The sequence below is a fragment of the Sinohyriopsis cumingii genome, chromosome 5 (genome assembly GCF_028554795.1).
Source record: "Sinohyriopsis cumingii isolate HCF-2022 chromosome 5, ASM2855479v2, whole genome shotgun sequence".
NCBI classification, from domain to species: domain Eukaryota; kingdom Metazoa; phylum Mollusca; class Bivalvia; order Unionida; family Unionidae; genus Sinohyriopsis; species Sinohyriopsis cumingii.
In genome coordinates, this window is record NC_142965.1 from 65,342,450 (window position 1) to 65,359,538 (window position 17,089).

The 17,089-nt window shown below is 38.4% G+C and overlaps 1 protein-coding gene across 3 annotated transcripts in view; it reads right to left on the bottom strand.

Moving 5' to 3' along the window:
* The window catches only part of LOC149799334 (DNA-dependent ATPase/E3 ubiquitin-protein ligase HLTF-like), a 111,141-nt gene that overhangs the window by 68,786 nt on the left and 25,266 nt on the right, over window positions 1-17,089 (bottom strand). For all 3 annotated transcript variants that reach the window (XM_089958660.1, XM_089958659.1, XM_089958662.1), the window contains 3 exons: window positions 10,643-10,809; window positions 8,049-8,274; window positions 3,997-4,071 (listed from right to left, as the gene is read on the bottom strand). In XM_089958660.1, coding sequence (XP_089814786.1) covers window positions 3,997-4,071; window positions 8,049-8,274; window positions 10,643-10,809 — 468 coding nt within the window. The remainder of the gene's footprint in view (window positions 1-3,996; window positions 4,072-8,048; window positions 8,275-10,642; window positions 10,810-17,089) is intronic.

Consider the following 17,089-nt stretch of genomic DNA (forward strand, 5'->3'; position numbering starts at 1 on the left):
GACTTTGTGTCAAATCATAAGGTTTGGCAGGTCCATACCAATATCTACACAGGACTTATGGTCAAATCATAAGGGTTGGCAGGTCCAAACCAATATCTACACATCATAAGGGTTGGCAGGTCCATACCAACATCTTCACAAGACTTAGTTCAAATCATAAGGGTTGGCAGGTCCATACCAATATCTACACAGGACTTATGGTCAAATCATAAAGGTTGGCAGGTCCAAACCAATATCTACACATCATAAGAGTTGGCAGGTCCATACCAACATCTTCACAAGACTTATGTTCAAATCATAAGGGTTGGCAGGTCCATACCAATATCTACACAGGACTTACAGTCAAATCATAAGGGTTGGCAGGTCCATACCAATATCTACACAGGACTTATGGTCAAATCATAAGGGTTGGCAGGTCCAAACCAATATCTACACATCATAAGGGTTGGCAGGTCCATACCAACATCTTCACAAGACTTATGTTCAAATCATAAGGGTTGGCAGGTCCATACCAATATCTACACAGGACTTACGGTCAAATGATAAGGGCTGGCAGGTCCATACCAATATCTACACAGAAAACTAACTTTCAACACATTATCCCATATACTTTGATTTTCGATTGTTAAGAATGATTTGTTTAAAATACTGAGTCCTTTTTAGGGGTGAAATGATACACCTCTGCCGAATATCGATATGATTCACAATACACAGCCTGGGATGTGATATATATTGATACACATATGAACTTGGTGGGTTTTCCATCTTTGGAAGGTAGATGGTACCCTTGCAGGTAGACATTCTGATCCTATTTCCAGTATGCAGATGACAGATAGACATATAGTTACCATATATTTATATGCATATTTTATTAATGAGAAGATAACAAAAATACTTTCAAACAGACTACCTGTTAGTTGTCAATTAGTTTTATTCAACATTTTAAGCCATTTAATGGTTGCTCCATTTAACTTACTTTAGCCATCAAGCCCTTTGTTTTTTTGTTTTGCACGGCATGAATGCTCTGAAAACATCTTATTGCCAGTTTCATGTCTCACTTTAGCTTGGAAGACATCATAATGTTATCTTCAAAACAGAAGAAATAATGCAATTTCCTCATGCAAAGAAAATCTTGTCTAGTACAAATACAGGCATGGCAATGAGGATGAATGCCAACAAAATATATCACACTGTACTTCCCGTAGATACAAAAATCTAGCTATTGACAACACCCAGTCCCATTCTATATTTTTAAAAACTTATACAAGGTGATAAACTTGTGCGGTTTGAAAACTGCCTCATCAATGATTCTGTGCTAAATTTATTTATTCCATCAGCCCCTTCATCACGGGTTAAATATCTCTGCATAAAGAGGTAAATTGCAAATTTGTTCCACATATAAAGAGAGATGCTGCCAGGATTTTAGCTTAAGGGAGACCTCCCCCTCTGTCAAAGAAAAAAGGGGGAATAGAAACAAGAGGGTGAGGAGGAAACGGCCATGTCTACCATAACTTCATTCTTCTTGCTCTATTTTCTTAGAGCTCTACTGAAATCAACATCTTTAAAAGATGTCACCTCTAGTTGTATAAGCATTAATCTGTTAATTATTTCTGAGCATGCTCTGTTCCTTATCTGTGTGTGAATATTGTTGTGTTTCCTTCTGAAGAGGCATATACAAAGCCAGCTTTGTCAGCTTCAATATGTTGGGACACTTACATTTATGACTGTTATGTACAATTTTAGCTCATAAATATTATCTTTTAGATGTACATTATCTCCAAAATTGGATTTTTCAAACATAAACTTTCTATGTTGAATCAGTAGTTTATTGACTACTATGCCTGATTTCTTATCTTTTCTGCCAGAGGCAGACAGAGATATTGCAATAAATATCTTTCCTTCTTAATTTCAATTTTCATCCTTATTTATTCTGTTTATCTTAACTCTGATATGGATATATGGTTTTGTAGCATATGATCTGCAGGACAAAATTGACTGATTAAAAAAAAAAATTGTATTATACTTTTAAATTTTCTTTATTTTCATTAGACTCGCTATTCTGCCCTTTCTATATTTAATTTAGAAATACCACCGAAGGGGAGACTGACTGTCATGCTGCTTATTTTTGTTCATCCAACATGTACATCCGACTCATATTTAAAACCATTTTCAGGCTCAAAATCATTCAGTGGTATCTCCATTAACAATTTCCCAGCTCCAGTAATCTGATATACTTCATAACTTTCAAAATTATTGTCATCATCATTATTATCAACCAGTATTTGCCAAACAAAATCCAAAGGAAACACACCAGGAATCAGACATTTGAGTTTTCTAGGTAGCCCGTATTTTAAACATGCATTTTGTAAAACTTCCTTCATGAAAGGTTAAAACAATGCCATAATGCTTATTCCTGGGCACATTGTGTCAATCAAATTTAGTTTAACAACCATTCAGGTAATGCTTGAAGAACCCAGATGTGTAAACAGTTGCCTACCTGAAAAAGAAATGTCATGACGGAATGGTTACATAAAAATTGTATACTTTTGCCTAGTACATTTTCATTGGCAGACTTTCAACTAATTTGCAAGAGGTCACTGTTCTCCAAGTATGCGAATTCCTACAAATTTTGCATGATTCATGCAATCAGCTTGACAGTATTACTTTTCATGGTCTTTACATATCAATTAATGACCTGAGGATGTCTCTGTTGCTTTGCCAATACTTCCTGTTTGTCAGGCAGGGAATGAGCTACATGAATTTCTGATTGGTATTTACTGCTTAACCTAGACTGGAAAGCAATAGCCACCAATGAGAATTCAATGAAACACATTTCACAGTTGTGACATGCCAGCGTTAGTGTAGCTTTCAAATTGTCCAAAGTAGACAAGATACAATTAAACGTAGAAACTTCACGTAAACGTGGTTATTAAATGAAGAGTAAAATGCTGCATTATACATGTGGAACACATTTGGAATGTACAGTATATACTGAACATACTGCTGGGATAAGATAATTAGCATTGGGGGAGGGAGCACATATTACGAACCCTGTCACTTTGTGTTAATTTGTATAGATGGCGAGCAAGTATTCTCCATGGTCTTTTTCAATTTTACTAATAAAATGAGTGTCTGACTGCAAATGCTATTTCAGATGAATTATAATTTTACAGAATAACAAGGCAACCTAATAATAATTATTCATGAATGCTATAGACTAAAATATCTTGCATATAGTAAGTATAGCTTTGTATCAACTTTCAATCTCTTGTATCGATATTTGTATCGTTACAGCAAAAGTATTGATGCATCGATATATCGATGACAACTTTCACCCCTAGTCCTTTTGATCTAGAGATTGGCATTTAAAATGTCTTTTTCTTTCATCTCCTATGAAAAATGGTACCGCTTTCTTTAGGCTTTTTATTTCAGAATGAAAATGGAGCTCATAAAATCTGAACAAATATTTCAATAAGATGTTAATGTTTTTTCAGATACAAAGTGAAGATCTTAACTCAGTTTATGGATACCTGTATTGCTTATCAGTATGTGATGTTTTACGAGTGTGATGTTTTGTTTATATACAGAATTTGATATTGCTGGCTGATATCAAGTTTGAAATGTCCTGTCACAAACACTTGCATGGGTACTTTGTAATGGGCTAATGAAAAAACATATTTTTAGCCCGACAAATGGCTGCCAACTTGGGATAGGTTAAGGACAATGTACAGTGAATGTGACTAGAATTCCTTTCAATGGTCATCATTTACCTCAGTATTTTTAAAAATCCCCCAAAACATGCAGGTCAGTGTCACATGATCACTCACTTCTACTGGATGTTTGAAACTGCAATATTCAATACCACAGCTCTATGATATACTTAAGTAACAAGTGACATCATATCTACAATGTCATTCGAAGATTTGCAGCTAGTATTGATTTTACATAGCAGACATTGTCAACTCATATTTTTCGCTCTAATACATATGAACATACCTCTGCTGGCTCTGTAGTGCTGGTCTTGTCTTCTTCTTTGATATTCTCAAATAATTTATCCAGCTCATTCTTGACCTAAAAATATGCAAAGATATGAAGGCTAAAAAGGCAAGGAGATGAAATACCCTAAAGACTCAAAAATAGGCCACAGCGTATTCTTATTTTTAAAAAATATCTGCATATTTCTAAGGATAGAACTCTTTAGTAGTAGCTTATCTTTGAGGTAGGTTCATTTTTTTAGAAAACAGCATTCTTTTGAGGTAGACTACTTTTTAGGACAGCATTATGAGGTAGACTGCATTCTTACGAGGTAGACAGCATTCTTATGAGGTGGACTTGTTTTCTAGTAAATATAGTGGCAAAATATGAGCAAACGGTTGCTGCATATCTAAAATTACTTGTGCATATAAAAGACTGTACAAGTTTGTTTTTAGATCCATATTTAGTCTTTAAGAACACTATATGATTTAATTGATATGCGATTTTACAATTTCACATATAGTTTAGAACATCTGAGTTTCAGCTGCAATAAAGTTAATTTTGGGAGTATATTAATCTTTCCTGGCACTAGTCCCCAGTCCAAGACAATTATTCTCTCCTCCAATTAGAAACTGGAGGCCTAGAACATAAAACCGGATCTTTGCCAGATCCCACAGTCCATTATACTAAAAAAAACCCAGAAGAATCATCCTGCTGAAAAAATATTTTACAAGAACAGATTATACCTGCTACTATTGCATAGCTGAATTTGCCAGCCAAGTGGGATGTTGATGGCTAAAGAAAACCTGAGAAGTGAACTTACCAATGTTGCCAGTAGAAGGTTCTACTGTTGGCTAGAACTTACCAATGTTGCCAGTAGAAGGTTCTACTGTTGGCTAGAACTTACCAATGTTGCCATTAGAGGTTGGCTTGACAACTTGTTGGGCTGTTACAGTTAGATCCAAAGCATAAACACACCCCATCTGGTGCACCATTGAATGGAGGTAAAATTAAAAGACAGTAAAGTGAGAATGCTAAAATGTGGCTTTCATGACACCATCCATAGAGGAATGATCCAAATGGCCTAGATGCAGCAACAAGCTCTGACTTCATGTACTTGATTTAAACGAAAGAGATTCATAAGCTTTTTGATAGTCTGCATATTCTTCTTGCATGGAATGTGTAAGTTCATTTCCCAATGGGACTGAATAGAAACAGAGAAAGGTGGGTAATACAACTGATCCCTTCCTCAGGACAATTGGTGAAATTTAGAAACTAGTTCAAAGGCCTAAAACTTATGTCCTGTGTATATTTACTGATGCTCAGTACTTGGCACACCTTGTTTGACAATGGAGCTCAGTGGTATGTGACCAAATACAAATGACTGGCACCAAATAATATGCTTGGTGATTGGGGCCCAGTGGGTGCTGCCCAATACCAGTAGGAAGAAACCCAGTGAATATCACTTTGGACAGCACCATTGATAGTTTTGACTTTTATGATGGCTGGATTCAGGAGTTTGCAAGCTTATTTTGCTAAATGCAATTGTGATCAAGGAATCTATCTGAAGGAGAAATACATCAATAACTGCTAGTTGCCTTCACAAAATTATTTTATATAATGCTAAAAGCAGTTTTGAAAAAATAAGTCAGATACTGGCAGAATTTGTTCTTTATATTTCTTAAAATACTTTATCTAAAAATAGCCAGAATCCATTTGTTATTCACATCTTTCTATAGAATGTTCAAAACCAGTGCAAAGTACTTTAAATTTATTAAAGGCAACATCTCTTGCACTAGCCATGATGACACACACTGTTTGGTCAAGATGAACCAGAATTAGATGTTCCAAGTTTCACTGCAATCCCAGACTAGTCTGCATTCACAACACTGCCATATCTTGTCTTTAGCATTAAGTTTAAAAGGGCAATAACTCATCTCAAATCATGGGTTGGTTTGGTTCTGTAGAGTTTAGCACCATTTTTCAGCACATAACAGTTTACATGGCAGACAGTATATTTATTGGAGGTATAACTCTGAAACTGACAACAACCCATGGAAAGTTACTGGGAAGCTTTCTCACATACCAATGATGGTCAAGCCTAGACTCAAACTCACATAGGTGAGATACAGTCAGTGATTTGTAAAGGCGATTGCCTTAGACGACACGACCATACTAGCTGCATTTCCAAGATTCTGTCTTATACCATACTAGCTGCATTTCCAAGATTCTGTCTTATACCATACTAGCTGCATTTCCAAGATTCTGTCTTATACCATACTAGCTGCATTTCCAAGATTCTGTCTTATACCATACTAGCTGCATTTCCAAGATTCTGTCTTATACCATACTAGCTGCATTTCCAAGATTCTGTCTTATACCATACTAGCTGCATTTCCAAGATTCTGTCTTATACCATACTAGCTGCATTTCCAAGATTCTGTCTTATACCATACTAGCTGCATTTCCAAGATTCTGTCTTATACCATACTAGCTGCATTTCCAAGATTCTGTCTTATACCATACTAGCTGCATTTCCAAGATTCTGTCTTATACCATACTAGCTGCATTTCCAAGATTCTGTCTTATACCATACTAGCTGCATTTCCAAGATTCTGTCTTATACCATACTAGCTGCATTTCCAAGATTCTGTCTTATACCATACTAGCTGCATTTCCAAGATTCTGTCTTATACCATACTAGCTGCATTTCCAAGATTCTGTCTTATACCATACTAGCTGCATTTCCAAGATTCTGTCTTATACCATACTAGCTGCATTTCCAAGATTCTGTCTTATACCATACTAGCTGCATTTCCAAGATTCTGTCTTATACCATACTAGCTGCATTTCCAAGATTCTGTCTTATACCATACTAGCTGCATTTCCAAGAGTCTGTTAAACTGCAATACTAGCTGCATTTCCAAGATTCAGTAATACACCATTCTACAGGGTTCCTGCAATCTTTAAAAAATGTAATTCCTTGACCTTTCCAAAACTAATACATAAACCTGTGACCCTCAATAGTTACATAACACATATATTCAACACAAAAATATATTTTTAGTAATTTTACTTTGATTCCAATCCTTCTTTTTTGAGTGCCGCAAGTACAATGATTTTGAATGACGATAACATCCCTGGATATAGTCTGACTGAAGTTTCAGGGAGACTACTCTAACAAATCCATTAGCGAAGTTATGCAGTCATTAAAACTTTTGTGTCGGTGAATGAAAATGCAACCTGATAACATGAAATAACCAAATTCCAAGAATTTACCAAAACCTTGAAGGATTTATGAAAATTTCAAAACTTTTCTGGGCCCCTGACATGCCTTTCTGTAATTTACAAACTTTTACAAGATTTCCATGACCCCAGGAACCCTGATTCTATCTGCAAGTCCAGTAGGACATTAACTCCAGCAAAGGTTTCATAGCAATCCATAAATAAGAGACTCCCTTTTTATTAAATGTAATATTTGTTTAGCCAAGTAAACAAACATTAACAATGAGGTTAATCTATGGTGTGGATGAATGGATGGATGTTTGGTTTTAAAGGTACTTTGAACACACTACTGACTATATCAGAAAAGTGTCTTTCCCAAGGATAAATTCAGGCAGCAAGATGGATGGATACTAAAATGATAGTATGTCAAACTTTTGCCAAGTCTGCCGACAAAAACTAGTCAACATGATGCATTGCTGCATTTTCTTGTTTATGTGAAAGAGTATGAGAACTTCTGCTAAGTCTGCATGTGACAGATGGTAGGACAGTTAGAATCATATACATCTCCACAAGGTAGGGAAATAATACAAAAATATTTTGCTGTTTTTAATTTACTGCTTTGGTAGTTCAGTTGGTAGAGCATCAGACTGATAATCCATGGTAATGGGTATAACACCTGACCAGGCCATCCCAAGTCGGCTGCCTCAGCATGTCCTTGGGAAAGGCACCTAGGTCCATATGATATAACAGCCAACAACATGTTTTAAGCACTGTTAAAAACCAACATTAAAAAGAAATGGTGCTCACTTTATCCTGGAAGTGGCTCAAGAGAGATCCATTAATATTACCTCTGCCGGTGTGAGATATGTCCGTCTAGGATTGTGCCAACCATATCCAAGTCCAGCAGACTGGGAAGTACCAGGAACAGGCCCCAAGTTATGAGAAGCCCCACCAGTCAGGGAGTACCCATACTGCTTCAGTTTGTCAACAGCTGCTTTATGTTTTTGAGGCAGGCCCCAAAGAGTCAAATCCACAGGCATAGAATATGTGTTATAAGCTCCATAGGGCACAACACTTAAAAAGAGATGCAATAAAAGAGCAAAATTATTAACAAACTCTTATCATGACACATTCTTTTGGTCATATTGTTATAATCTATACACAGTAAAAAGGCCCGATATCACTCTCCTCAGTAGTTGATATGTCAACTTGTACATGCAAATTCACATGGAAACTGAAAATGTAGTGGGAAAAGAAAAGCTTGTAGAACATAGTTGCTACACTAAGAATACTTTTCTTGGAATAAAATAGGACAAGTCATTTATACAAGCAACATTGTCTTATGATCTCTCTCAATCCCTGGGAACTTGGTCCTAATGCATCACTTTATTGCCATTGACTGCATATGATATAAAAATGTCTGTTTCAAAGTTTGCCTGGGTTTTGCATCTTCATCTTTATTTAATGAAGCATCATCATCTGTCCAAAACTGAAAGGTCCCTAAACCATGATGTCCTGTATCAAAGCAAATCAAATTTTGTTCAGCAGCTGATGTGTGTGTGCATGTTTGTGTGTTTTGGATTTTTAACATAGCTTTAACAATATTTCAGTCATATCGCTAAAATGTCTGCAGTGTGGCAGTTTATAGTGATGTCTAGCACTGTGGCATAAAGCCCCAGACATGTCTGCAGCATGATTTCCCAGTGCTAGACATCATAATAAACTGTCACACTGCAGACATCATTGCGATATGACTGAACATATTCTAAAGCTACGTTAAAAATCCAAATGACACACACATACCATACACACACTGATGGATGATTCGAGGGTATGACATCACTTGTTCATTAAAATGCAATTTTCCTGCATGAAAATCTTTCTGGAACACACCTGCATAAAGTTTAGACACTTAATGGTATTTGGTAGCAGTCATATCTAGTGTGAAATTCAAAATGGCCACAGGGATGTGTTATTCCATGTGGCTTTACAAAGCCATCAAACATAGGATTTCATCCAGAAATATTATGTACATCAAAAGAACCCTTCCACTGACACTAACTTAACAACTGCGAGTAATACCAGTAACAGAATAAAATGTACAATGATGTGTGCAGATGAAAGTGCCTGCAAATATTTGCATGTTTTAATGAATAGGTGAAATCAGCCCCATAAACTTCATTCAGTATAATTTCATGTGTGAAGCTGATTTATTGTTTTAGAAAATGAGCTCGGGTATCCATTGCTGAAAGCTTGATCAACAAATGAAGAGAATTCTCTAAGGAAAGAATCACACTTGTTCTGCTGTTCTTGTTGACAAGCACAGTGAGCAGTAAGTTCAGTTTCTGCTTTGCTAACAAGAATGACTTCAGGATCAAGATGTACCATGTCTCTCACAAAGGGGTACTGCAGTGGACATTTAGCAATAAAACTAACTGAAAAACATACCAATGTTGCTTCACATTCATCCAAATACTTGGTGTCCAGCAACGGAAGCCAGAAAGGGCACATGGGAGGGTACTGGGCAAGATTTCTTTTAAATATTAGAAACAAAATTAATATAACTGTATCCCACTTGCATACACAACAGCTCCATCCCAGGACATGACTAGGTAAGGGCTCATATAGTGTTCCCAATTATTTAGTGAACTGTTTAGAAAAAACTAATAAACATAAGAGATGGGATCAAAACCAATGTCAAACCCAAAGGTAAGAGTTTTAAAATCACTGTGTGATGATGATATTCCAAACATTAAGTTCTATACAAAAATATGTGAGGAAAATAAGCCTCAACCAAAGGCCTTAAACAAAATATGTTTCCAAAATAATGCTTGACCCAATGGCCTAACCCAGAAACTGGGGTGGTACTGAGAAAAGGGGAGGATGAAATCTTATAGCCCAATATCAAATAAGTAAACTCATAGAGGCATTACGGAAATGTAAGTGCTGATAAAGAACTATAACCAAACTCTTAAATGCGTCCAAATGATAATTTCTGACCCTGTGCTCTGACCCATGAGCAAAACCAAGGGATGGCAGTACTGTGGTACTGAGAGAAGGGATATTATATTTCAAATATGGAGTGAATCAGGTATGGGATTATTGAGTGCTGTTAAAAGAAAACCCCAAAAGAATCAAAGCTATCCAACATCCACCTCCACAATAATATGCCACTGAAAAGGAAATATGGTGATGGCTGGGAGACCTGAAAAGATGAAAATCAAATTCATGTCTTTCAAAATGTACCTCGATTTCACCAAAATGTCTGAAATTAAGTCAAGACTTAAAACATCTGATTAGTCAATTTTAAGCAAGATTTAAATTTCTGCTAATCAGATTGCTCAATTCTAAACTTAAATTTAAGCCAAGACTTGGCATGCATATCAGAAGCATGAAGATGCATTGGTTATATAACCAGAAGCTAAATATTCGATATGCTTACCCTTCAATTCTGGCTATTCCACTGTCGCAGATGTAGGCAAGTGGCTTTGCTAGTTCCCTCTTGATGTGCCCCACCTGAATTCCATCCACATTATTCACTCGGATAGCATTAAAGTCATATTTATTGTGTGGTTCTCTCTGTAATGCAACCATCTCTTTGTTGTTCACCTAAATGCAAAAACATTTAAAAAAATTAATTTCAACTTCTTTTTTCAAAAGAAGCACTCATGTTCAATAACTAGACATTCTGACAATCTGGATACAAGCATAGGTGACAGAGCATTTCATGTGAAATCAGGTAATCAATTTAATGAAGTCTTTGGAATTACCAATTTTTCTTAGTAAAATGTTTCTTCGAAAATACTTACCTAAACACAATACCTTAGGAGAACTAACACTACCTCGCAAATCCAGCACTCCCAGATACTTCTTTCAGCTAAAGCTAGAAGTTGTCTTCCGATCTATGCGATTGTTGGGCAGTGATCTTCCCTTACCTATAAGACTTGGTGGCAATAAGGATATTCCAGTTATTACTGGAGCGGAAGGCACACTCCATATGGATGTAACTGTGGTGAGGCTGGGAGGGTGTATGTGTATTATGATTGGGTATTTATTTTCAAAGAAACATATTTTACTAATAAAAATTGGTTTCTTCTTTGAATATATTACCCAATCATAATACCTTAGGAGAATAGGTAAGAGGTGGAGGGAGGTACATCCCTTTACCCTGGAATAAAATCCGGTCCCCTAAGGTAAGAGAGACAGCTTCTAGGTAATTAGACTGGAGGAGACTCCATCTGTCGGGGTGTGGCTTCTCCCACCACAAATCCAGTGGAAGTTGTGAAGCTGTTGATCGACCTGGAAGTGTGACCTGTTGGGCTGCAGAGACAGGTCCTACCAGATCAAATTGGGCACTCTGACATGATAGATTTTGGAGAAAAAAGCTAGAGAATATGGACTCTGATCTCCGTCCCACAGCCTGAATGATGTCGGTTAGAGAACAGTTTTGTTCAAATGCTAGGCTGGTGGCAAATGCCTATACCTCATGAGCCAAGATGCATAAAATGTTAATTTGAGCCATGATTACTTTCCTGTGCACTGAGCAAATAACCCACTTGATCCAAGATGAGATAGCTTGAGCTGGTATATTGTCTTGTCCTGACTTAAGAGGTAGAAAAAAGTATGATCTCCCTTGACGCAAATGCTCTTTTCGATTAAGGTACCACTTCAAAGCCCTGACTAGGTCTTTTAAGTGGTCTTCAGTTTATGTATCCAGGTCAGACAGAGGTTTCATGACAAAAGTCTGGTTACCTGTGGAAGGGAGACAGTTCTTGGCGATGGATGAGGAAGCTGTCATGAGTAACAATGACCCATCTTGCAGGAACTTCAGGTAATTGGGGTCTGCAGACATGTTATGTATTTCACTAATTCTGCCTGCCATTCCTAAGGACAAGTTGATGCAGGTCTTGTAAGAAAGGTGTGTCAGGGATGCCCATGCAATTGGTTCAAAGGGTGTTTAATTCAGCCAGGTTAATACCCAAGATAGGTTCCACTTGGGGCAGAGGGTTAACATTTTAGGCTGTGCATACTCTTAAGTTTGTGAGTAGATCAGATAGGATCTTGTTTTGTCCGATATCTTTGCACTGAAGATGACGAAAGGTATCAGCTATCATGGAGTGGTAGCCTTTGATCATACTCTGAGCTATTATCTTTCTTCGAAGCGCATGAGGAAGAAATTAACTATCTGCGGTACTGACATATGGAGAGGTAAAATGTCTGGTTGTGCACCACTGGGTGAAAATGTCAATTTGTCTTCATATGCTTTTACATTGGAGGGTCATCATGCCTGAGCAATTCTCTCCATCACTAGTTGCAAGAATTGAACAAGTCTGAGGGCCTGTTTGATATGATCCAGATGTGCAGGTTCAGGAGCTATGGGCAGGGATAAAACAACTGCCATCGTGGTTGTTTGAGTAGATGAGGGAAGACCCAAATCTTCCGTAGGGTTTCTGATGCAAGATTGATGAGGTCACTGATCCACAACTTCTGCCATCAGAGTGGTGCAATGAGGATGAGGCAACAGGCTGATTCCCTTACTTTCTGTATCACTCTCGGAATCAGTGGTGTTGGAGGGTAGGTGTATGGGTTCAGGTTGTTTGAATCCAAGGATAGGGCATCGACTGCCCTCATTCTCATCAAGAGTAAAGAAGCCACCATGTTGCAGATTTTCAATGCCTGATCCTGAGGGAGATGAACCATGTTTTCCTGTGTACTGAACTCCATACCTAGACGAACAAAATGTTGGGAGAGTACTAGGGCAGATTTGTCCTCACTGACGAGAAAGCCCAGATTGTTAAGTGATGTGTCAAGAGTTATCATGTCATTATATAAAATTGAACTCACCTGATATTTTTGTAGGATGTCGTTCAGGCAACTTAATGTTGCCACTGTAGAAATGGTCCAGATATGCGCCACAACTTGATTCAGGAGACAAGTGAAGACCCAGAGCTGATACTGAGACTGAATGGTAGAGCCCTGAATTGGCATACCACATCGTTGTAGGCAAACTGCAGGAACTTCCTGGAAGCCTGGTGAACAGGGACATGGAGGTAAGCATCTTTTAAGCACACACTGATGGCAAAGCCTCCCTCTTGGATGGCATTTAGAATGTGCTGTGGTTTTTCCATTGAGAACCAAGGAGAGTGAATGTAGCGATTGAGAGTGCTGAGGTTGATGACTGGGTGCAGAGTCCATTTGCCTTTGGAACCAAGAAAAGTATGGAATAGAATCATGGAGAGAGAGTGTTTTGAACAAGTTCTACTACCCTTTTCCGAAGAAGGATGTCTATTTCCTGCTGTAATGTGTTGGCTTTGAGTGGATCCAATGGGATGTTGATGAATGACGGGAACTCGGGATAGAAGTTTAGGAGTGTGCAACGTGGTGCAGAGTCCCTTTTGAACCACCTGCTGAGTCCAGGTATCATTGTGGTAAATTTTGTCCCATTCGGTAGCGAAGAAAAGTCTTCCTCCTATTGGAATGTCTATAAGTTCAGATTAGAGAAAAAATCATTTTTAGGGGGAGAGGCTGTCGAGGGGAGAAGTGCCAAGTCGAATGAAAGGCTCCCTTCTGTGTTTTAGCTTTGGTTTGCAATGGCTGTGACTTAAACTGAGTGGAACTCCAGTAGGACTGTTTTCCAGAGGTTTGTATCCTATATGTGGCTCTTGGATCCCTTTCCTGATTTTCTGTAGTATCGCTGTAACAGTGCTGTGGTGGCAGGTTAGGGTCATTTGTTTCTTTAATGGCCTGATTACAAAGTTCTTCAATCTGGCTGTTAAACAAAAGGTTGGATGATAAAGGTTGTGTGCGCAGTCTGGCTTTATGGTGGTCCTTTAAGATGATGGAGGTTGCAAGTACGGAGTCCCATTCAGCCAATTCAGTTCAGTAGTGGCGGTGACGGCATTGGCCAAGGTGTGTTGTGCCACCCATTTAAAACATGGGCCATGCATGATACTGACTCGCATGCATGACCTGTAGAAGTTGAAGTGGGAGGAGAGAGGACATGTTTCACTTGTTGGAAAATTGCCATGGAAACAAAGTCCAGTAGAGAGCCCACAGTAATGATGTTGTGCACTAACTGCTGAGTATCACCAAAGGCCACTTGGTCCATACCTATGGAGTGCGATTTGGGCATTTCCAATGCAGCGATATCCCGGTCTATTGCTGGGGTTTCCACGTGAAAGGCTGGCATACGACAACAGTAGAAATGCCGACAGGAGTGAGACAGAAGGCATTTTTGTGTAAAGAAAAGTCTGTTATTGATGGGATCCTGCAATTGGTGAAGACAATTCTGAATGTCTGTAATGCTCCCTGACTGTGGTAGTAACTTAAAGGCAGGCTCCTCCTTCTTTGTTGTAAGAACAACAGAAGCAGGGATGATAGTCCAGCTTGGTGCTGGTGTAGGGGGAGGTGGGCAAAACTCCAGGGGTAAAATGCGGAATATTTCCTAAATGGAGGCCCAGAAGGCTGAATCTTCACGTGACACTGCATAGTCCAAAATCGATTATATTCCTTGAGAACATGCATCATCATCCTTAGGGGTACGAGGTCATTCTGAAGAGTGACAAAATCTGCTGCCCACAAAACTTGTAGTATATCCCAAATTAGAAACTGTGACCTTCAGACAGTCACTGAGAAGAGAGGCTCTTCCCATGGCAGGTTGTCGGGAGACTGGTGAGGTGATGTCTGTAAAAGTCTGAGGAGCTAAACGAGGCATCGTGCCGGAAGGGAATCCTGAGGAGGAAAAAGTGTTGGAGCAGTTCCTGGGTATGTTGATACAGATCTGTTTCAACGCACTGGGTAAGAGCTGTTGTATGACTGAGCCCTAAAATACGAATGTTGTTGCCACTCCTGATGACTCGAACATGGCCTAGGCTGGTCGCAATGGAAAAAGGCCATGTGTGTAGGAGGAATATTGTCCAACTCATAATGTTGTGACAGATTACAGGATGCTTGATCCATGTAACCTGTATGTATATCACTAAAATGAGAGGGAAGTAATGGCCGTGTGTAAAGCTTGGCCCATTAAATGATAACAGGCAGTCTAATGTCAATGAACTATATAGAAAGTATAATGCTAATAAATATACAACGATATGCCTGCACCTGTCTTGTTTGAATATCAATATAGTGCAGAGCTGACCAAAAGAAGGTTACCTGGAAAAATATGTGAGAACAGATAAATTTAAGCCAATACTACCTGTCAGAGAGGCCAAGAACGTTGTGGACAGGTATAATCATTGAAACATGATGTCCGGATGTTAAGACTGTCTATGTTATGCAAAGGTAACCAAGCAATATGGGTTTTATATATATATCTAAATATAAATAATTATGATATACATATAAACTACCTGTAGGAAGGGTCAGAGACAGCCTATACAAGTACAAGTACACAAATAGCTCATGGAAGCATGGCGCCAAAGGAGCTAAAACTGCCATGCAAAGAACGCTTGTCTTTATTTACCAGAAGTAGGATTATACAGACAAAACAGGGTTCTGACAAGTATAAGAAACTTGCACATGTAAATACTGCAGCATGGACTAACCCAAGGGGGATATAATGGTCAACCGTGCAAGTGATGAAGAGCTCTAAAATATATATACACATATGACAAGTATGAACAAATGTCAGCAAAAGTAAGAGAGAAAGGTTGGAAACAGAGACGGAGCATACTTTCCCTGAAGTGAAAGGACTCCTCCCTCCAAGGTATGCTTCAAAGATGAACATGGATGGCGAGGTCTCTTGTGAAAAGAGCGAGCTGTGTCGCATGAGCTGAAGTAGTAACTGGAATATCCTTACTCACTGCTGCCAAGTCTTATAAGTAAGGGGAAATCACTCTGCCCGACAACCACCTAAGTCAGCAGAAAACTTTTAGTTCCCTTTAGCTATAAGTAGTATCTGGGAGACCTGTATTTATGAGGTAGTGCTCTCCTAAGGTATTCAATTGGGTAATGTATTTAAATAAGAAACACAAGTTTTCAACATGCAAGTCATGTAAATTTGATCGATGTGGCGACTCTTTAGTCTGAAGAATACTTTCAGCAAAAGCTTTAATTTTTTCCAATATATTTCATCTCATCTCAGTGGATTCAAGGTCCCCTTGAATTTCATTTCTAATTGTTACACATCTAAATTGGTACCCTTTTTACCAGTTTTTGTTGGACCTGCCCTCTTTCATGTTACCACAGATAAAAAAATAAACCAGCCATCACGTGCCACATGTAGGATGTCCTTCTGTTTAGACCATGGCTGCAGATCAGCATGGGGGCCCCGAGTGGTCTAAAGCGCTCTCCGTTACGGATCACTGCCATCTCACCACTGTCTGCGTAGTTTCGAAACTCGGATTCAGCCAATATGGGTATGTGAGAAATATTGCCAGTAGCTTCTCGAGGGTCGGTGGTTCTTTCCGGGCTTTTCCCGGGTTCTTCCTCCACCAATAATACTGGCCGCCATGTATAGCCTATCGTGTGCTGAAAAATGGCGTTAAACCCTACAACAACAAGAAGACCATTTTCAATGCTCATAATAACATTGTCCAAGTCCACCAGATTTTATCTCATTTCCATCTCACCAACTACTGCATTTATACAACATAAATACAAAGTTTTTTTGTTGTTGTTGCATTTACAAGCAACTCTTGAGCCTGGCCTTTTATTTAAGTATAAAGTAACATCTTTAACATTTAACTTGATTTTAAAAACTAAAAAGTTTGACATAAATCTACAGTATTGGTGGATGTTCATTTTCTGTCTCCAACTGAATATGAAATGCTTGAAATATATGATTTATTCTACCCAAGTTTGATGAAAACTGAGCTAAGGAAAAGTTGTCGCTGGCAATCATGCTTACAGATGTTCTGTTGCCATACACACATCCTACTCGGCATTT